This window comes from Ruditapes philippinarum, unplaced genomic scaffold (assembly GCF_026571515.1).
Source record: "Ruditapes philippinarum isolate M1 unplaced genomic scaffold, ASM2657151v2 ctg2564_1_1_1_1, whole genome shotgun sequence".
Lineage (NCBI taxonomy): Eukaryota > Metazoa > Mollusca > Bivalvia > Venerida > Veneridae > Ruditapes > Ruditapes philippinarum.
Window position 1 is genome coordinate 41153 of NW_026863521.1, and position 22277 is coordinate 63429.

General features: G+C 31.9%; 2 protein-coding genes across 3 annotated transcripts in view; both read left to right on the top strand.

Annotated features, from left to right (window-relative positions):
• The window catches only part of LOC132722293 (uncharacterized), a gene marked incomplete at its 3' end in the record, with an annotated part of 74963 nt that overhangs the window by 22077 nt on the left and 30609 nt on the right, over window positions 1-22277 (top strand). The gene's annotated exons all lie outside the window — the stretch shown is intronic.
• LOC132722294 (uncharacterized) lies at window positions 1048-17762 on the top strand. Of its 2 annotated transcripts, XM_060706764.1 has the most exons (10): window positions 1048-1460; window positions 8678-8797; window positions 13095-13231; window positions 13519-13747; window positions 14248-14541; window positions 14841-15128; window positions 15355-15657; window positions 15926-16072; window positions 16611-16644; window positions 16942-17762. In XM_060706764.1, the coding sequence occupies exons 1-10, from the start codon at window positions 1109-1111 to the stop codon at window positions 17093-17095; spliced, it is 2058 nt and encodes a 685-aa protein (XP_060562747.1). In that variant the 5' UTR covers window positions 1048-1108; the 3' UTR covers window positions 17096-17762. The 2 variants fall into 2 exon arrangements, with proteins under 2 accessions (XP_060562747.1, XP_060562748.1); XM_060706765.1 differs by lacking the exon at window positions 15355-15657.

A 22277-nucleotide genomic window follows, 5' to 3' on the forward strand; every position in this document is an offset into this window, starting at 1 on the left:
TACATGTTGTTCAATGATAAATATCTGTGATGTTATGACAGACTGAAAACTGATATTTTCATAGTGCCCGCATATTGAGCACTGTAAGAGGAGAAATTGCAGTTCATCATGGAACACTAAGTGTCTTGAGTGTAACTATGATCAACTCCTGTTCAAGAAAACACAGGGCGACACAAAATGTGAACGTAAGTTGTTGCACATGAGTGAAATGAAAATGTTCTTTTTTGTATTAATGTACAATTGTCATAATATAAGTTCTTCATAAATTCATCTTTCAAATGTCTGAAAACAATCCTGGTATGTTGTAACTACAATTATGTACGAAAGCCTAATAGTATTAAATAAAATAAAACAATTAAAATGCAAAGGCGTTATTACGCGAATCAAAAGGCGTAATTACGCAAATCAATAGGCGTAATAACGCGTGAAAATGGCGTAGAAACGCAAATAAAATAACACGAATCAAAAGGCGTAGTAACGCCTTTATTCGCGTTATAACGCGAAACAAAAGTCGTAATTACTCGAATCAAAAGGCGTTATAACGCGAAAAAATGCGTTATAACGCGAATTGAAAGAAAGGCGTTAGAATGCAAATGAATAAATGAATGCGTTATAACGCGAATTGAAAGGCGTATTCACGCGAATAAAGGCGTTTTAAACGCGAATCAAAAGGCGTAATAACGCCTTTATTCGTGTTATAACGCGAATCCAAAGGCGTTTTAAACGCGAATCAAAAGGCGTACTAACGCGAATAATGTAAATGTAATTGTCTCGTGACAATGTACATTTTTTAATTTGAATTAGAAAATACAATATCATATATATCATGTAAATGACTATTTGCTGGTATTTAATAGTTAATGGGCAAATTATGACCTGTTGAATTATAAAAATTATTGCACTCATCTCATTTGCCATATTTGCTGTTTCAACCAACTGTTAACATTCTTGTTTATCTTAAGGTTTTAAAATCTTACCATTGGTTACAAATGTAGGCCAAAATTGATAATTATTCAGCTACGCTTAGTTCTTTGGATTGTTGTTTTATTCAGTTGTAGATATGTACTCGATAGTTTAACATGCGCACAAGTTCTCCACTTTATTGAAGATGACAGTAATAGTTTATCTCATTGTATTTACCGTTGTACATTTTACATCTACCAATGTCGAAGCGGGGAGTTGCTCCGTGGACATATGTAATTGGGAACCATGGAAATCATGGTCAGACTGTAGCAGAACTTGTGGTGGGGGAACAAGAAGGAGATCAAGGCCATATTGTTGTAAAGCGGAATTAAATTTTGATGATTGTATAAGGGATTGTGGTCATGACTGGGACTATGGTCATACGTACGCAAATGACAAAGAATTCTGCAACAAAATTTGTTATAACGGTGTTTACTCGTATGGAATTAATCAGTGTACCTGTAATGACGAATTTTATGGAACGTGTTGTGAAAATGGTGAGCAAATAGGTTATTTTGAAACAACTTCGTTTCCTTTAGTTTTATTTCGTGAGTTTGTCAAAATCATTGTTACGAGCTAAACGCAGCATAGAAGATAACGCAGCAACACATTTTACAATTTTAATAAAGGAAAAAAAACAGTATTTTACAATAGTACAAAAATATGAAAGTAAAGTATTTATAATAACTTAAATGTTTTAAAGTTTAACTTAAAGTTTGAAATTTAATTGTTTACAAATTAAATTTAATTAATGTTTAATGTTTACAGCAGAAAATTACAATATGTTTTAGGGTAAATTCAAATGAATAAATGTTTGACATGCCGTTACAAAGGTCGTATCAAAACTTCAAGAATGATTTTTTATCTCATATCTAATCAAATCATATATATTTTGAAAGGTTCAATTTTAAAATGTAATAATACACAATTGTTGAAACGGTACCGGAAAACGTCTGCATAGGATTAATCTAGTTTAATGCGCAGAGCATTTAAATACGTTATGAATAATCACATTTTCAAAAATCTTATAGTGGATCTTTATCTATTTACGTCTATTATGAATACAGATATTCGATGGGTTAGACTTTAGAAGAATTAATGTATAATGACATACCAAAAATTTCTAAATTGCCATGATACCTAATTAAATATTATTATTTATAAACTACTATTTGCGATATATTTTATAGTTTAATGAATCATTCCTTTACAAGAATTTATTAACCAAGCTGAACTAAATAATTATATAAAAATGTTAACATTGAACAAATCATTTGTACTAAAACTTCCTGAAACATAGGCTGGCTAAAATAGTATTGGCTGCTATTGATCTAACGGCTCTTTTTATCATTTTTTTATATTATATATTAGACAAAACTACAATATCACTATGTTACATTTTGATATTTTTTAATATTGATTCAATTCAAATGGAGAAAAAAAATCAGAAAAAGTCAATCATCATGCAATTTTATAAGTAGCTTGTGTATTGATGAAATATGTCAAGTAATTACACGTAAAATTATCAGAAGGCTGTTTCACGCTTGTTGCTTGCATGGCTATTAGATTGATTAAATTAGCTTGAATTGAACGTATTGAGGTAACTCGGGCTCTAACTTGTTACATTTTGATGTAAGAAACTTGAGTTCAAAATTGCAGCATTAAGTTATGTACGTTAACCTAAAATTAAAGATATTATTTCAAACATGTCGTAATATTTTCGTACCATGACTTATGATTTAAGTATTACGTGTTTTGCAAACAAAAATATTGCATTTGCAAATACGATGTAGCGGCATGGCCGAGTGGTTAACGCGTCGGACTAATAGTCTAATGATCGCTAGCCTCATTGGTTCAAACCCGTCAGCTGACGGGCAAAAAACTGTACACTCATTCCTAAGTACTGGTTGGTTCCTGGGACGGATTCGATAGTGTGGGTATAGGTTTATGGCTTCCTACATTCTGTATGAACCATTTTTATTGATTTAGCTGGCCTTTAAAATTTTTAACAATTATATTTGATAAACACCATTTTATTCTTTTTTTTTAGCGTAGTGATTCTAAAACAAATATATAATAATACAGTCTTTATAGACTGAATTGTAGAATAATTGATATAAAATAGTCATGTACTTAATTATATGCGCATATGTATTTTAGCAAAGATAAACAATTTTAGCCGAGTTCTTTATTGGTTGCTTTTAACAAGGAACATTTCCTTAATGATACAATGATAACCTTATTACATTCTTATACGAGCGGGATTTTACGCACGCGTAACATGGCTGCTAAGGAATGGTCAGCTGTGCACTGCATACTTTTAGAGTAACAAAAAAATGCTACGTAAACAAATGTCTGTTTAGATCTGCACAGTTGTTTAAATTAAATGGGGAAGCCTAACAACACGAACATTTCATTACGTCGTACTAGTAGTACTCGTTTTTATGATGTGACATGACGGGTTCCCTTTATTCAATGTCTTATTGTGTCAGGAATCAAACACCATGTATCTTATTTATGCCTTGGACATTATTAAGTTTATCCCAATTAAACGATATCTAAACTTTAAATAAGTGAATGACCAACAATAAAAAAACAAATATGAGCATAAACATAGTTTACATGTTTAAGTCATTAAAGGCATCACACTCTTTACCAAATCTAACAAAAACGACAACAAAAAACACTCACATATGTGACATCGCTTTAAGGCGGCTTTCCATTTTTTTTGAAGTTGCACAGCACTATCCAAATCATTAAAAAAGGAAGAATACAAAATTTTAAAATATATTCTTAAAAATTCTTCAAAAACTAGTTTCTGAAAGTAAAAGATTGAACAATTTAGATGTTTTATTACAATCCAATGCAACACCAATGCAACACCAATGTGAAACAGTTCACCTGTGGTGGTTGTATTGTTGGTAGTTTTTACTCCGGATCACGGCAGTAAGCTACATTGAGTTTACCTGTGCACGTTTCAACCACCGCATCGTTCCTGGACCGGCTGTCAAGAAGTTTAGTAGTACTAGTTGCCTTGTTGCCTGGTTATTTATGTACATGCAAGAGCAGAGGTACAGTGAGAATGATCGTAGGAAGGATTTCATGATCAATCACAACGAAGCTGACCTGCGCCATCCGCGAATCAAATGCAGGTCGCCCGATTCACGGTCCAACGGTCCTCCTATTGAGCTAACCGGAGAGTTCACCTTTGCTATTTATAGACGAAACGAGTTTACGTATGATTTAATTTTAGCCCAGTTCAACGACTTTAAATCTCGGAAAACTTCAAACAGTTGCACAGTCCATTATTTGTATACGGAGAAAAGAGAACATTGTATTTCCATTTGAGGAAAATGTAAATAAAAACTTTTGCAACAAAGCAAGCAATTTTAAATTTTGGGTCTGATGAATGTGAATGTTTTTTTATATACTTTTGTTTTTATTGACGACTTGCAAAGTAAATCGTGTCATTCCGCAGTAAATCATGCGTCTTATTCAAAGTTCTAAAAGACTCGGCTATTTTGCATCCGAATAAATGCACCTTATCACTAGTAATTAATCAACCATACGTCTTTTCAATTATTATTGTTTGTTATTACTTTATTGAAGTACGTTATGTGTGTGTATATTAACATTAATTAATTAATTGAATACATGTTTGACATGCCGTCACAATGATGGTAAGAGACAGTTTAATTGCGTATTTTATCTAGTTTTTAATCAAATCATTTACAATAAACGGGAATAGTTTGACAGAAACTTATATAGCAATCAAGACGTAATAATACATAAATGTTGAACGGTACTTAAAAACGTCTGCAAAGGATTAATCTAGTTTATTGCACAGAGCAATTTATACGTTATGAATAACAACATTTCCAAAAATCTTATCGTGGATCAAAATTAAAATTATCGACACGTTTAATACTGACGAGGAAGGTTTAGAGACATTGAAAGAAACATGTGTTTGTGTTTCGTGTTCCACAGCCGTTTAGAGCTAGATTGTTTTCATATTTTTTTTTTAAATAAAGGACTCTATCTTCGTAGAAAATTTGCTACAAGTTTCACATATATTTATAAATCTTTATAATTCTACTTATTTCTTGTATTGCTATTGTTTTAGCTCCTTGCTTTTTTATTTATTGGCTTATTCATTGTTATGATCTGTTATGATCTGAACGGCAATTTAAGGCTCCAATATTCATATGATGATCAATTTAAAAAAAAGTGATATGTAAATGGAAAATAATAATTATAAAGCAATGTTATATGATATTAGAATATTCATGGGTTACCGCTGTCATTTTCAAAGATCTTACTTGTTTTGTTCACCCTTTTTTCCATGTTTCACCGCAAGTCTCGATTACATTTATGCGATTTCAAACAGAATTCAGGTACCTTGAGAGCAACTGTGGCGCAATTCGTACGCGCTTTCTCTCCATTTGCCATCGGTAAATAGGTGAGGTATCAATCAGGCGCTAACCTGACGTAAATTAAGAATGTTTTTTCAACATATGACACGAATTATGCATAAATGTTTTATCTCATCCACTGCTTAGCGTGTGAATCTCTCATCTTTTGATAAAAACACGTAATTATCGACCTATACGTTCTTTTATGTTTTTATGATACCCAAAGGGCGAGATATAGACGCCGCTTTGTCTGTCCGCATGTTGGCCGGGACATAACACTGAAACTACATGAGGTTTCAACAGTATAATTGTAGGTTAATAAATCTCATTGAGTTAATAAAATAATCTCAAAGAAAGATGCAGTGCATAAGAAACGTAATGCTGCCTTACGTTATTTTGGGTAATTTGTAATTTATCATTTTTACAATTTGGACTTTGTCATGGACACAATTCTGAAATCATAAGATGTATCAATAAACAACTTATGAGGTGGGTAGATCTCATCTAGTAGAAGTGCAGCACAGCAAAGCATCTGTCTTGCCTTAAATTTACATTTGAACATTGCCCGGGACATAACTCTGAAATCACAAGAGATATCACCAAAGAACTTAGTAGGTAGAGATAACACATTCAGTAGAAGTACATTGCACAAGAACAGTAACTCAGGAATGCCTGGTTACGGACTAATAGTCCTTTTTATACTTTTAACTTTGTCCGGGGCATAAGTCTGAAACCACAAGAGGTATAAACAAAAAACTTTGTCGGTGGATAAATATCTTTCAGTAAAAGTGAAATGAATCAGAACCGTAACTCTACTTTGCATAATTTTGGAGTTATTGTCCTTTTTTCATTTCTACACTTTGAACTTTGTCTAGAAAATTAAATCTGAAACATCAACAAGAACCTAATTGTCTGTGTTCAAACCTATTCGGGGAGCATCACCCCCTCCGACTGGCTGTCGTTTGAAGTACATTTACCCTTGAGCTTAGTGTTGTTTTGAATGCTTTATTTGCATGGTGAATTTTAAACACAATTATATGAACTGGAAAAAACACTCTTTATAAACTCTCTGATTTTACCAATAAATATTAATTTCGAGAGGCAAAAATCTACTTGATCACTTAATACCTTGTGAAGTGTTGTCAACAAAATGGTGAGTCGTTTTCAGTACTTGAGTTTACCATTTTTAACAAAACAGAATGAAACTTTATCGACAGCTTATAAAATATAACCAGTCAATTAATTATTTATATAAACATACATGTAAGCACCATTTTATACTAGTTATACTAGTTTGGCGTAAGGATACTTTAAACAAGAACACATTTATACTTGGTTATTTGCTAATGATAACCTTTCGACATTAAACATATTGTATTAAAAGTTTTGGTAAAACTATCTCTATTCCAGTTTGTTAAGAATTGCTTTTTGAGATTTTCCTTGTGTCTGCGATCTGATTCTTTGAGCTGTTTTACTAACTTGTGTTCTTTTTTCACTAAAATGACAACTCCTTTTCATTAAAACGAAGTAATAAACTACTAACAAAAACACAAGACCATAAAAAATTGGAGAAAGTAGAAAGAGAAGGGAGAGGGATTGTTGATTAACGTTATTTTTATTTAACGAAGAAAATAAAATTTAAAAAAAAAAGAATATTGTAAGAAAAAAATCCAGAATGTAATAGGAAATTGATAGAAATACATGTATAATTGAAACTATATTTGCAAAAGACAACAATCTTAAAGGTAAATCAAGTACCTTTTTTATTTAAGCATGGTTCGTACTGCATATATCGGATAATATAGCTTGAATGAGATAGAAATGACCCAAAACACTAGTCGAATATTAAAGTCATGTCACTATGGCTAATTTTTAATGTTTATTTAATGTTGAAAAGCAATTCAAAGTGCTGCAAATCCTAATTGACAAGTTCATAAAACAGCCTTAGGCGTGGGAAAGTGCGGGAATTGCGCGCTGTATGATGATAATTTAAGTCGTGCAACAACGACGCAATCGCTGCGCCAATAAAAGTGATTCAAGTTTTCTGTTGCGTTGTAACTTATAACGTTTCAATTGAAGTAAAAGAATGTGCCAACAGAAATATGCCATTAAGAACAAAAGACAACAATGAATTCTATACATATACACGGATATGATAAGGATATATTCCCTGTATATCCAGTGACGAAATTATAATAATGCAATTTTTAATTGACGATAAGTTTAAAAAAAGAAAAGACGGGGAAAAGACGCACGAACGGAATATGATGTCAGAGGAACAAAGGCTACGTTTTGCTATCTAAAGAATTTTAGCTATATATTCATAAATAATATTAAATCTAGTAAAAGGACAGTCTTTTTATATTTAAGGCAGATTTACATTTTGTCTTAATCATGTTACTTTATCATCAGTTGGTCAATCAGTAACAGTCAATGTTTTGAAATATATAATATAATATTAAATTCATCTCACCTTGACAATGGAAATATGATCATAATAGCACATAAAAGCTATTATATGTTCATTTAACACACGCGTCATAGCAGATGAAGACATCTTTTTAACTTTTGTCTAATTATATTAGTAAATGTATTGAGTATACTATAAAAAACTCAGCAGATTTTTTAAAATCACAACTTGGAGAAAAAACGTTTCTAATCTATAAATAATAAACATACACAGCAACATTATGTATCGTTGAAAAGAAAACATTAAAGTATGACTATAGTGGCGAAATGAAATATTTTTTTGAATTTAAGTTGATTTGTTGCTTCAGTCGTATCATTTTATATATCAGTGATCGTGATATTTTGCTCATATTTCCTTTGATCTTGCAAACATTCATGTTGGGTCTAATGTGCTTTCGGCTGGTTAAAAAACATATGTTGGAACAAATGGAAATCGTGGACAGTTTGTTCCTGTTCCTTGAAGAACTTGATATCATACTCGCTTGATTTATTGCGATAGTGATCTTAATTTTGATAAATGTTTAGACGACTGTGGGTATTCAAATGGCAGTTCACGTTACGAAGTAAAATGTTATACATATTGTTTAAATGAAGGTCAATTTAAAAATAGTCAGTGCCAGTGTCCGGATTCTTTTTACGGGGCGTGCTGTTATGGTTTATCATTTTATCAATTTTGCCATTTGGGAAATTGAAATTAATTTTACATGTCATTTTGTTCTTTTAATTTTATACATTTGACTTTGTTTTATGAATATACAGCAATAATGAAGCATACACGTTGTTCAATTCTAAATACTATGATGTTATGAGAGACTGAAAACCAATATTTTCAGAGTGCCCGCATATTGAGCATTGTAAGAGAAGTTGCAGTTCATCATGGAACACTAAGTGTCTTGAGTGTAACTATGATCAAATACTGTTCAAGAAAACAGAGGGCGACACAAAATGTGAACGTAAGTTGTTGCACATAAGTGAAATGACATTGTTCTTTTTTGTATTAATACAATTGTCATGATATAAGTTCTTCATAAATTCATTTTTTAAATGTCTGAAAACAATCCTGGTATGTTGTAACTACATTTATAGGTAAAGAAAGAGATAAATTGTTTATACTCCTAAATATTGGCATCAATATTGATGAGAGTAAATTATTTTGAAACAAAAGAAATATCACTATGAAATTATGATAATGGCGGAATATATGATTAATTAAAATATATAGAATTATATTGTATATTACGAGGGCTGTTCGAAAAGAATTGCTAATTGTCCTCAATCTCGTGATCCACGTGGGACCAATAAAAACCAATACATACCTGTATAGGGTAATCCAATACCTACACAACGGTGTATAAATGTACATGTTAGACTAAGTGTAAGACATACAATTTGTCATTTAAATACACGCAGTCATCGACCACTGTAGTAAAAATTGTTGGTAGAAGCGTCGACAAAAAAGATGAAATACGAGCTTACATGAAAGTTTGCTCAAAACTCGATTGCTCTTTGCAGCAGTTGATGACTGAACACTCTACAGCTTATGGGCCTTCTTGTGTGTCTTATGACACAGTAAGGTGATGGAAAAGAAATTTGAGTCTTGTGTAGAGTGCATCAAAATTGCACCAAAATCAGGTAGGCCAAACTCTGCATCGCGTAACGAAATCGTTTCCAAAATAAAGGATATCATTCAAAGAGATGCCAGATTTACAGTTCGTAATATTGCACGAAATGTAGGCATATCACTATCAACGGTTCACTTTATTTTGAAGAAGCATTTGAAAGTCAGAAAAATTTCTGCTAGATGGTTGCCACATCTGTTGACCGATGAGCAAAAGAGGCAACACGTTAAGGTGGCCAAAAAGCTGCTTCAAATGTTTCCAAAATATGACTAAAAAACAGTTTGCCAATGTCGTCACAGTTGATGAAATTTGGGTCCATTATTTTGAGCCCGTCAGAAAAGTTAGCAACAAAAGTGCCAGTGAAAAAGGGCAAAAGTATCATTGGGAATTATTGGAAAGACGCAGTACTTAAGAAACTGATAAAGTATTATAAGAAACGACGCCCTGTCGCTGGTTTTACGCATATCCGTCCTCTACATGACAATACCCCCGCTCATACCTTCGCAATATTTTCGGCATTTTTGAAAAAAGAAAAAGTAACTGTTTTGCCTCCCCCCCCCCCCCCGTATTCTTGTCACATGTGATTTCTTTTCCGAAATTGAAACCCTTCCTTGCTGGGCCGAAATACAAGTCCCGACAGGCACTTGGATCTGCCATTCATCAGTACCTTATTACTGTGCCTAAATCAGCGTACCGTGACGCCTACATCGGCTAAAACTTTGCATTTCAAGCAACGGGGAGTCCTTCGAGAGCGTGAAATGAACACTATTTAGCTTACTTGAAATATGAAGTCTCCAGATAAAAATAAGCAATTCATTTCGAACATCCCTCGTATGTATATTTAATGAGTAAAGCCATTTAATGTTGACCTTTTTGTCCTAGGTTAGTAACGAGACGCATCCGTGAAAATTAAATAAAAACTATGGTCTGTAGTAGGTGCAATGTAATTGTCTCGTAACAATGGATTTTTTTTAATTTGAAGCGTTAGAAAATACAATGTCATATATGTAATAGAAAGAGCACCGAAACAAGAGGTTATCTGATTTGTACGAATGGGCGTAGCCCCCGAGTATTAATCAGATTGCCGAGTGTTTTTGGTGTTCTTTCTCTTTTGTATCATAGTCAAACATAAAAACACGTTCCCTGTTGTCGCATTATGAAACCCCGGAAAAAAGGAACCAATGAACGAGCATCTGAATATCATATTTATGTCGCGTTTCCTTTCTCTGCCGTCACAATGAGTAAACCCCAGCATAATTGAACCAATCAATGGGCGTGCTCAGGAGTGCGGGTAACTAATACCTGCACTCCAGTTAACGCACTGTGCATGTATATGTAAACGATTTAACTCTGACGCATTTTCAACAGAAAGCTCACCAAACTATGATACAAATAATGTTAATGCCTCTTTGCTGGTTTTTAATAATTCATTGGAAAATTATGTGACATTAAGTTATTATTAGGGGAGACACAGGATATATATTGTTAGTGTAACGAAAAATTGACAATGTAAGTTTCTATTTCCTTGAGCTTGCACAACCAAATATGAACGTTTTTAATTTTGCCATATTTCGCGTTTTTTTTAAGTTTTCCAGATCTATTTCAGCAAATACTTATAGACAAAAAACAACAACATGCATTATCAAAACTCCTGACAGGAACTTTCAATTCAAAGATTTCTATTTGGTTCTATGACTACATATATGTATTTGACTATGTAAATAGTTTTCAATGTGTAATTATCATATAGCCCTACGTTATTCTGATTTGCATGTTGAATCTTTGTTATATATATTGTTTGAAAACTTGTATGTGAAATAGTGGACGGATCCCCGATCCTATTTTTCTATAACAGGGACAATAAACGGAGTCACATGCTGGGCATCCAGCGGTTTTATGACCAAGGATGTTAATAAAAATATGTATTTCTCTTATTTCAACGCAATATGGAAATGATTGGATTGTTTAAATAGGCCCAAGAAATGGCCAGATCGCAAATTTAAAAAAATATTCCCCGCTACGGAGGAAATTTGATTTTAATGTATATATAATTATAAATGAAAATATTCTTAAACATTATTGAGTGCAATTGAACCCTAGAAAAGATATATCAATCGTGCTTTCTTATCAATACAGGCTCCTCGCCGGATGTCGTTTGATATAAGTATATTTTACAAGGAAAACACATTTAAGTCTTATTTTGAGCTATTGTGATGCCCATGCGTCAGTAGTCAGTTGTCGTGCGTTGTGTGTCATACATTGTCAATAATTTCTTTTAACAACATCTCATCTGAAACCAATGACTACACATTAACCAAACTTTACATATATGATCCTTGGGTGGTCTCTTTTCAAAGGTCTTCAAATAGCTACGGGCTGTTGCATAAGTAGGTGACGGGGCCAGAAAAGATGTTTCTTAAATGCAAATTAAAATATATTCGTGTCTTAAATTTAAAGGCACGAAGCTTTGATATTTAGTACTTGAATGATATTGTATATACGTCATCTTCCAAAGTTGTTCCAGTTTTACCTCTAGTGTCTAATTTGGCCCCACCCCGTGGGGTCATAGGTTTACCTTATATGTATATAAGAACAACTTAAAAATATTCTTCTCTGGAAAGACAAAGACTTGAGGTTAGATATTTGTATGTATAAGTAGATCTCTACCAAGAGTGTTAAAATTATAGCTCTGGGATCAAAATGTGTCATGCCCCGAGAATCATTGATTATCATTATGTCCATATAGTAGAAAATTTTACAAATCGTTTTTTCTGAATTGACACAGGCTAGAGCTGAACCATCGTCTAGTGGACTAATATCAATGTTGTACACATTTTGCCTCTATAATGTGAAAAATTGGTCCCATCCCGGGGGTCATAGGTTTTCCTGATATTAAAAAAGTGAAAACGTAAAAAATCTTAGGCTTAGATATTTGACACTAAACATTGTGTACCTCTATAAACATTGTTCAATTTATGGCCCTATTGAACTCCGCCATGGGGATCATAAGTTTTCTATATTACATACATTAAACAGAAACACAAAGTTTTTTGAAAAGGAGAATGCTAGAGCTTAGATTTCTACATGAAACATTGTCTTTTAGACTTTTTTCAAGATTTTTAAATAAAGCCTTGGGGTCAAACTTTTGCCCTGCCCAAGATGACACAGTTACCTTCTTTTTTGTCATTTGATGTACAGCTATGACATTTGGACATTTTGAGAAATAGAAAACACTACCTTTCACTGTTTATACACAAATAACAGTCGGTCCACAGGTGAGTGCTTTGGGCAATTGACCCTCTTTTTTGTAGAAATGTTCGGTTAATCATTCAAATGCTTTGTAATTAATCATTCAGGCCGGCTTTAAAATTGATATATATTTTCTAAATAAACATCTTTGTTAGAGCTCAATACATAACTGATGTATTAATTTTGCTAATGTTACCCCAAAAAGCTAAAAGCTATTAAATCAGGCGATGCACATATTATGTGGACATAACACAAAAACTGTCAAATCGGTACATTAACAAATATTTAATGTTCATACTTAAGAACCATTATTTCATTCCAGCAGTCAGTAATTTGATAATCAAAGGCAGAAAACAAATTTATCTGTATACTTCTTTTTCAGAAATTCCTCAGAATTTAACACTACATCTAGAAAATTCACCAAGTAAGGATCAGGATCTAACTAACAATGCAGTTACTTTAAAGTGTACAACTGGGTGCATTTTTCCAACTCCATCATTTATATGGTATTATTTGCAGGTAATACATTCCCAAGAAAACGGGAAAACTATGATTCCTTCTTTTTCTTATTTTCTCGTTTTTCAACCGTTTTTAGGCACTTATGATATTATATTTGATATTTTATTTGATAAAAAAATAAAGAACTTAAGTGATTTTGAGATTTGAATTAAGCGGTTTGTATATTTTTTTGTTTATCTTATTACCATAAAATGACGAGAAAAAACCGTGGTTTGGGCACACTGATGATTAATTTAGTAACTGATGTCAAATTCTATATTGTTACAATTTATATTCCTATTTAATAGTCGTCGGATGGATTTGGATCTAAATGGTCAAATTCAGAGCCTGTCACAAAAACACCTGGGCAATGTAAAGAATTTCAAAAGATGTTCACCTCTACTTTAGTACTTCGAAAATACACGGTGTTCAATGACAATGCTGACCATACCGTCAGATTTCAATGTGGTGCAACGATTATGAATGATACATCTGATGAAGTAAAAACACAGTCATCTGTAAATATCAGATTTGCCGGTAAATGATTTATTATGTTATCATATTTACGCCCATGCCGCTGTTTTTGTAACGTATCTTTGTCTCTTCACCATCATCTTAAAGAACTGAAAGAGCTAAACAAGTTCATGAGAATGTTTATTTACTATTTACTTGATTGCTATATTTATTTTGGCCTATTTATTGTTATCGAAGGATCTACCGTTTCCAGAATTCCAGAACTGGTGGTGTAATGCAGTGGAAAAAAGTGTGTTTCCTTAATGTTGTTTATTCCAGTAATTTAAGTGTTAGGGACTGAAAACCGTTAAGGACGTTAATTCAATTGATTGCGTAATTGTCAACCATTTGCTTTGTTTTCGAAGCTTTAAAAGAATCTTTTCTTTATAGTATAGTATCCATTGAACTGGTGTTTGTTTATAAACTAAACTATAACTCCCAAGTAATCTTGATTAAGTTTTGATATACTTAGAGTACTGTACATGCTGTAGTAAAATTGATACTAGTCATTTCTCATTTTACAGTTAGAGTGGCGAAGGTATCACTAAAGATTGGAAGTAGTTCTAGGGTAAGTTCTCTAAACGTTACCGATGGCATTTCGGAAATATTCAAATGTACAACAAGCGATAGCAGACCATTACCTATAATTGTATGGTATATAGGACGGACAGAAAAATTAAGAGTTGTCGGTACTGAATCAACGCTTGCATTCATTCCTAGTATAACAGATAGTGGCAAGGAAGTTTATTGCAAAGCTTTCAATATTCAGCCAGAAAATGAAGCACTATCCTCCAACAAAGTTTCTCTCTATGTTAAAGGTAAATGCAATCTATTGTATCTATATGTATTTGTCTATTTGGTAATTGTATTATTTTAAAATGTTTATAGATTTATTTCTAGAAAGAAATTAATACAAAATTATATTTCTTATAACATGTGATAAAATACATCATAATGTACATCACACCTTCAAAATTTCATGAGTATGCCAAAGTTGCTTCAAGACTACCTCCACGACCATCAGGTGAAATCAAACATATTTCATTTTAAATTATTGTAAAATTATCCAATGGAAATATATTACACGACAATCATCTATGCATTTTCGTTCATCTAGAGCGTGCTTCAGTGCATTCGTTATATGTTGATGAACATGCTGGTGAAACAAACGTTACGATCAACGAGAACTACGTTAACTTGCAACTAACATGTAACATAAGCGGTAACCCTGCATCAAGTGTGGAAATTAAGTTCGAAGAGAAAAGTTTAATTGAAAAAGCTAACATAAACGAATTGAGATTTGTTCGTCAGAGAGTGGCTTGTTTCCACAAGGGTGAATATTCATGTGTAGGAAAAGATGAATTAGGAGTTATAACAAATAAAACACTCAATTTGTTTGTCAATTGTAAGTACATTTGTTTTTGTACACCAATAATATACTGCTTAAATTAAAAATATATGGGTAAATAGGAGACATAAATATAGATAATATTAGCCCCCAATATATCAGCGTGCGAAGAAACACACAATATATTATGTTAAAGCCTTTGATTAATTCTTCTCGTTAACATTATGTATCGATAGAAATACTTAACTGTCAATAAGAGTAAAACAGTGTTTCGTTATTTAAGGTCTTCCACGGCCTGATTGGCAAGCAATTTCGAATACAACTTGCTCTATTGGTGCGCCTGTTACATTGACATTTACTGCTATTGCATATCCAACGCCAAGTTCTGATGGTTTCAAATGGTACCAAAAAATCTCGAATGAATGGATACCTTTACAAAGTAATAAGGATGTGCAAATATCTGTAATAGGACTGGAAACAAACCTAAATATTTTCAATGTTACTCAGGCAAACCTAGGCCAATATCATTTAACAGTTGAAAACAGCGTCGGAATATATAACCAGTATTATTTCCTTATTGAAAAAGGTAGGTTTCATGATTTTTGTATAAATATCGATTTTTTTTATTTTGTATTCTTGTATTGTTATCATATTAATGGGTTTTCCTTGAATAATAATTTTAAAAAACAATTTGTAGAAGAAAAATCATAAAGAAAGTTACGGGTGAGTACCACTGGCATATTTCATGTCATCAAAACGTTGGCAACTCAGTTCTGTCAAAGATTTCTTCAATCATTTGAATAAAAAAAATGTTCGAACATTTATTTATTTTATAATAAACAATCTTGTTTTAGATGACCCCAGTGTTTATGTCGGCATAGAAACTATGGACAGTAGTGATTTCAAAATTGCTACAATTATATTGGGAATAATTTCTGTCATATGTATTGGTACTTCAGCTGGGATACTGATTTGGTTTAAACGAAAAACCAAAGGAACAGGTAACTATGTCGTAATGACTTTGATGATTGCTATCTGTATTATAACCCCTTTTGTTGATTTTTCAATCCGGTTTTATCATAAGATTCAAAGATCTTAGGTTTTAATCCAGATCATAATTTGACAATGGTAGGCAAATAATTATATATTAAATTTTGTTCATACTATAATTTGAATTTAAGTAACCAAATACGTCTAAACGTTTTTTCGGCAGTTTGAAAGATAACTGCAACTGATTGAAACAGTTAGTGCGCTCTTACAATATATGAAGTCAAAACTTCTTCACACGTATTAGGTGATAAAGAAGTATCATAAATAAATTAACCACATTAGTCGTAGATCCATGTAAAGCTTTTATCATTATGTGCGTCATTTATACATTTCACACCAATATTAATCAAGGTTTCAAGTTTAATACGTTTAACACTATAAAATAACTTGCATAAAATATTACAATGTACAAAACTTCAATATATTTTGTTGATATGTTTACTTATTTATATACAAAATGCAAATATATGACAATCCTCTACATTGCAGATAGAAAATCATGCACTAAGTCGTCACATAAAAGGTATAGTTTCTGTTTCGTTTTTTGATAAATAGTTTCATAACATCTAGATTTATTTTTAAACTGTTGAAGCATTGTAAGTAAATATAATTCAAAGGAGCAATTCCATACATACAAATATCTGTATTTACGAGCGTCAAAAGAGAATGTTAATAGTCATGCATCATCTTCATCATCTACGAAAAATGAAGGAGTGGTTAATAATTATCCTTGATTTAGTTGAAGATATACATATTTAACTGAATAACATTACGTTCCCATGATAATCAATAACGTAAATAATTTTTGTATTTTCATAAGCCAAATTGATCGCTTTGACAATAAATCATACGAAACAGAAATGCAGGAATGTACCGGACGTGTATACGAGAATCTACCGCAACAATATGCTGATTTAAAGGCGTTTACTAGAGACGAAATGACAACCTATGATGTTATAGATAATAGGCTATAACATTCAAAAGCAGGGATGTCTTTAAACACTGGACTATAGAGAAAACATTAACAATACCCCGATACAGTCATTGCTTAAGCTGCTATTCATCTTCTGGTCAGCTTTTATTTGTCTTTAAACTAACCGGGTCGTCTATAATAATTCATAAAAGAAACAAGTATCCTTTGATCTAAGTGAGAATGTGATATTTTTTATTTACAGAATATTTTATGGAATTCAATAAAACAATAAAAGTGGAACAAACAATCAACACAGGATAAGTTTTAAAGTTTATTTAATGATGCTAACCGACGTTTCGACTCTCACGAGTCTTCATCAGGGTTATAAAATATCAGAATTATAGAAACACCATTGTCTAACGTACAAAAATCGGGTATACTTTTACGTCACGTGATTTGTTCTAAAAATAGTTTAAATTATGTCATTTTGGGTTTACCCCATAATCTATATTTAGCTGTATGCTTTTTAAGAAAAAATACCGTAAATGGAATAAATTTTTATGTCAACGTCATTCAGTGTTTCTTTTTCATCCTGGCAATTGGTTGATGTGCTTGTGTGGCTGCTGCACGGCGACGGATTGTTACTTCTAAAGGGTGACAGTTGAAGTGGGGATAATTCCGGATCTATTATCATTTCTTTTAAAATTTCGTCCGTTGTTGATTTTGGTGTATTCATGTATTTTATGGAATTAATTAATTGCTTTGTGGAAGCATACAAATATTGACCTATGTGAGAAATGAGTTTGCCATTTTTAATGAGTACCTGTAGCCTTTTCGTTATTCAAGAAATGAGACTTTGTTTCAAATCAAAATCAAACGAATGAAAACGAAGTGGTGGTACTGTGTGTGAGCGTGATAAAGGTATTCGAGCAAAGTCATAACGAAGGCATTGCATACAGATTTAGCTAATACCTAATAGCATTATATTGCATAGATTATCAATCCTACTTAAAGCATAAAAACATCAAAGTTAAATTCAACTATTTCAAGAACAATTGATTTTACAAATTCATGACAGCATATCTAACGGCAATAGTGATATAACCTTTCAATATTAACAGGTTAAACGTTTCATAAATTAACATTATATGGCGTTATCAAAGCCATGGTCACCAATGAAGGGGTTTCTGCTAAGAACTAAGATATTGAATGTCATAGTTATTGAAACAAGCTATGATGACTGCTAAAAAAACTTTTCTTCAAAGGCTCCAACATGAGTACTTTTTGCATGTCTTCAGAGATTTTTTTTAAATAAGCAGACGTGTTCAATCTGACATTTTGTATGTGTTTCCTTTTTCCATATAAATAAGAAACTAAGCATCGTGTATGAAAAGGTACAACTAATTCCTTATTATTTGTCAAACGGTCTGTTTGCAGTTGTGCTGAATTGCTGCGTGTATTATGTTTGTGTTGTTTTATTTTTTCTGGTCTGCAGAAACGCATATATTTATAAAGAAAAAGGCAAAAAGAAATAAATCTAAAACAAGAGATGTGTTTAATTGTTGTTTTTTTATATCATAAAAACAAAACAGGACGTTTAATATTTTATACAAATTTAGCTTTAATAAACAGTGTACTGCTAAACAATGTGAAGATACGTTTTACAGTTGTTGAGGTACTATTACAACGTATATTATATAAAGAATTGGTGTAAAGATAAATTATGCTCAATTTGATATTTGGAAAAATACTAACAATTGTTATACTGTCTCATTTTAAATATAAAATAGGCATCTTTTGGTTACAAATAGAGAAGATATGTGACATTTCAAAATCTGCATGTTATAGGTCTTTATAATAGGGATTCATAGTGTCATTACAAAACTGGGCGTTAGTTTTAAGAAAGAGCCAAAATAAGCCTGGCTAGTTATAAGGATTGCAGCTTCCAAATGTAGCTTGTATATTATCTTATTTATATTAGACATAATCAGTAGGAATTTCGTACATTTTTATATTTTTTGCAATAAAAGTTTTTACCCTCAGTTGAACATAGTGTGGTATTCAATTGCATTTTAAATGACTATTGTCTGATTAGCCATTCCTTTTTTTAATCGATATTGAAGACTGTTTAAAAGATGTTTTTTAAAGCAATATGATGCGTCGTAGTTATATGCATTTTGCTAGAACCACAAAAGACAAACAGCAAAGCCGATTTTAATGTCGAGAAGTTCCGTGAAACATAAGAAGAATCTTTTGGTTCTTGGGTTGTACGAAAATGTGTCCTTTGAATCCTTATGTATACATTTCCACACAATTTATATTGTTACATGTTTAACGTTTGGACCACTTTGAAGTACTCAAACCAATACACAAACGTTTCATTAGCGGTTATTTATAATAAACTGTTCCCGGGTATTTCAAATAAGATATTGAAAGAACAAAACATTATTCAAATATTCATTACACCGACCATTCATTTGCATGTTCGAAATTACCCTGGCACATAGTCGATACCCTCATATGCATTCTGGGTAGCATTAATGACTTCTATCGACATCCTTGGAACTAACGGAATTGATAAGAATAGTAATAAGAGTTTTCAAACGCACGTTTCATTAACAAATGCCTTAAATATAAATAAATAGGTGCGAATTAGTTTTAAGTAAACATTTAATATACAGAAGGCTGATATACAGTTTGACAATTTTAATAGTGCAGTTGACTTATTCGATGCAGAAAGAAGCTAAATGGAATATAATTTACGCGCTGATTTTGACAAAATCTTGCTGTCAATCTTCATGGATTTTCACATAATAGAACGAAGATAAGATTGTCTATCAAATTATCGTTAAGTTAAAATCAGCCTCTAAGCAAGTATTATATATTATCTTCCGGGACTAAAGTTGTCAGTTTACATTGGTCAAACAGAGTATTTGTTGTTTTTCAACTTCTATGTAACAAAATGGAAGCCTCAATTTCGGACAAGCATATATGTTATAGAGAACACTGCTCAATAATTACACAACATGTTCTGATTTAATGTTTTCCAAAATGATCGATCTCTTTCTTTTCGATAAATGCATGATACTTTTCAAATAATTACTGTTGAATGTTAAGAAAAAAATATGATCAAGGTTTAGAATAGCATTGGTTCTGAAATATGAAAAATAGCAAAACAATAGAAATAAGAGAAACTTGTAGAATCAGACAGAATTTGTTTGAGAATTTATTGCATTTAAGCTTGTTGTGAATCGTACCCATGTCATGGTTGTTAAATGTGTTTTTATAAACAAGAATCAGCCTGGTATAATTATTTAAAGAAGCATGTAAAGATATTGAGATCAGGTTATGAACACTTTTGAATTCAGGGACACACATTTACTTAAACATTGACATTACAATTATACGATTTGCTTTTAAACTTTGTTTAAACATCTGAACTCATGTGTTACCGCTTTTAAACAGAAAGTATTTTTTTAATCGATTCACTGGCATATAAGTAAGATCTGTAGCTAGGCGTGTGCAGTCGTGCAGTCTATAAAAAAGTGTTGGTTTTTTTTTGTTTGGTTTTTTTTTTGTTGTTAAATTAAATCCAACACATTACAATGATATAAAGAAAAAGAAAAAAATCAAATATTCACAGAAAATGCCCTATCTGAATAATTAGTTCGCTGTTGTTAATATCAGAGTTTTTAAAGTTTAAGAATCATGCAATTTACCTACATGTATTAGTAAATGATTATACCTATTTTGGCTGGATGATGATACACACATACTATATATATTGCGATTTATTAGCTTTACTGTTGTTAAAAACAAATAGCTTTTTCTAAATGTATTTCAAGTAGAACTCCCATACTCCCGTTATTATCTACCATGATTCAAATCCACACCATAGATAGTTTTTTAACTATACGTCAATGGATGCCTCTCATTAATCAATATAAAATAATGCATTTGACTGTATGACGTGTTCATACTTTATCTTAGTGCAATAACAAAATACAGACAAATTATATAATCACAATACAGGCAACATGAGGAAAGGTTAAGGATAAGGAAGTATAACAATTAAAGATAAATTAAAATATTGTCTGTAAACTAGATTAATATTCCTGACATAAATGATTTAAATAAAACATGTAAGCCTTTAATTGTCACTTGTTGTAAAATGCGTATCATATGTGAACACTTTTAGCTTGACGTTTTAGTGACACTTATATATACATATATCAATCTTATCGAAATTTATAGCACCACAAGATAATACTTATGCAGGAAGCAGTCTGTTTATATGTCTAAGGATTATCAATGGACCTTACTAATATGATATGTTCTTATTCGGAAATCGATCAAATCTATCATTACATGGAGATTAAGGATTAGAGAAAATAAAAATCCCAACAGAAAGTACAAAACGACAAAATTGAAAAATGTTAAAGGCTTGGTTTTATTTATACTGTTCATGGACGGTACTATCGAGTGCAAACTACCATACACGCCCCCTAGCAACGGTGTGAGTAGAATTCAACATTTAAACATGAAATGGTAAAATTTTGAATTTCGAAACACTTCCGTGAAGTTCCATGAAAAGCGGTGTACGGTCCCGAATAAATAGAAAGCGTAGCTTTAAACGAGAAAACAATTGGCGGACTTAAACAAAATGGAAATTTGAGAGAGGATCAGAGGTTGTGGGTTGTTCATTATTTAAGGGGAGATAACGTGTAAGCGGCCGGATAGTGCGGTCGGAATAGCCGAGAATGGAATTATGAGTGTTATATGTTTGAGTACATGTCCAGCTGTTTCATATTAATACCATTCTGTTAATAAAGTAGTATTGGAGGGAACGGTCTGTAAACTATATACTAATAATTATCTCCCAAAATAGGGTTCAGATAGGATTGGAAGGCACGTCAGAGCTTTTTGTATACATTTTTACGAAACTCATTTGTTCAAGTCATAGAACTAGCTTTGATTTTAGCCGGATCTTCTTTTTAAAATGAACAAAAAACTGTGACATTGCATTCTATCGGATGCTAGTTATTCCTTTATTTCATCTTATGCAGTTTGTCAGAATAGTTCGAGGTTTGCCCCATATAAGCTTTATGTTGTGATTTGTAGATATTTTAGCAATATAATAAGGACGATATAACTTCTTCAAGAATATCTTAAATTGAATTTGTTTTCTGAAATAACCGAGGACTTTGCCAATAAATGAGGACCAATATCTACTTTGGGCTTTT

Coding starts and splice junctions, on each gene's coding strand:
- LOC132722294 (XM_060706764.1), top strand. CDS start 1,109: ATGACAGTAATAGTTTATCTCATTGTATTTACCGTTGTACATTTTACA. Junction 15,658..15,925: donor TTATTTCCTTATTGAAAAAG/GTAGGTTTCATG, acceptor ATCTTGTTTTAG/ATGACCCCAGTGTTTATGTC. Junction 16,073..16,610: donor ACGAAAAACCAAAGGAACAG/GTAACTATGTCG, acceptor TCTACATTGCAG/ATAGAAAATCATGCACTAAG.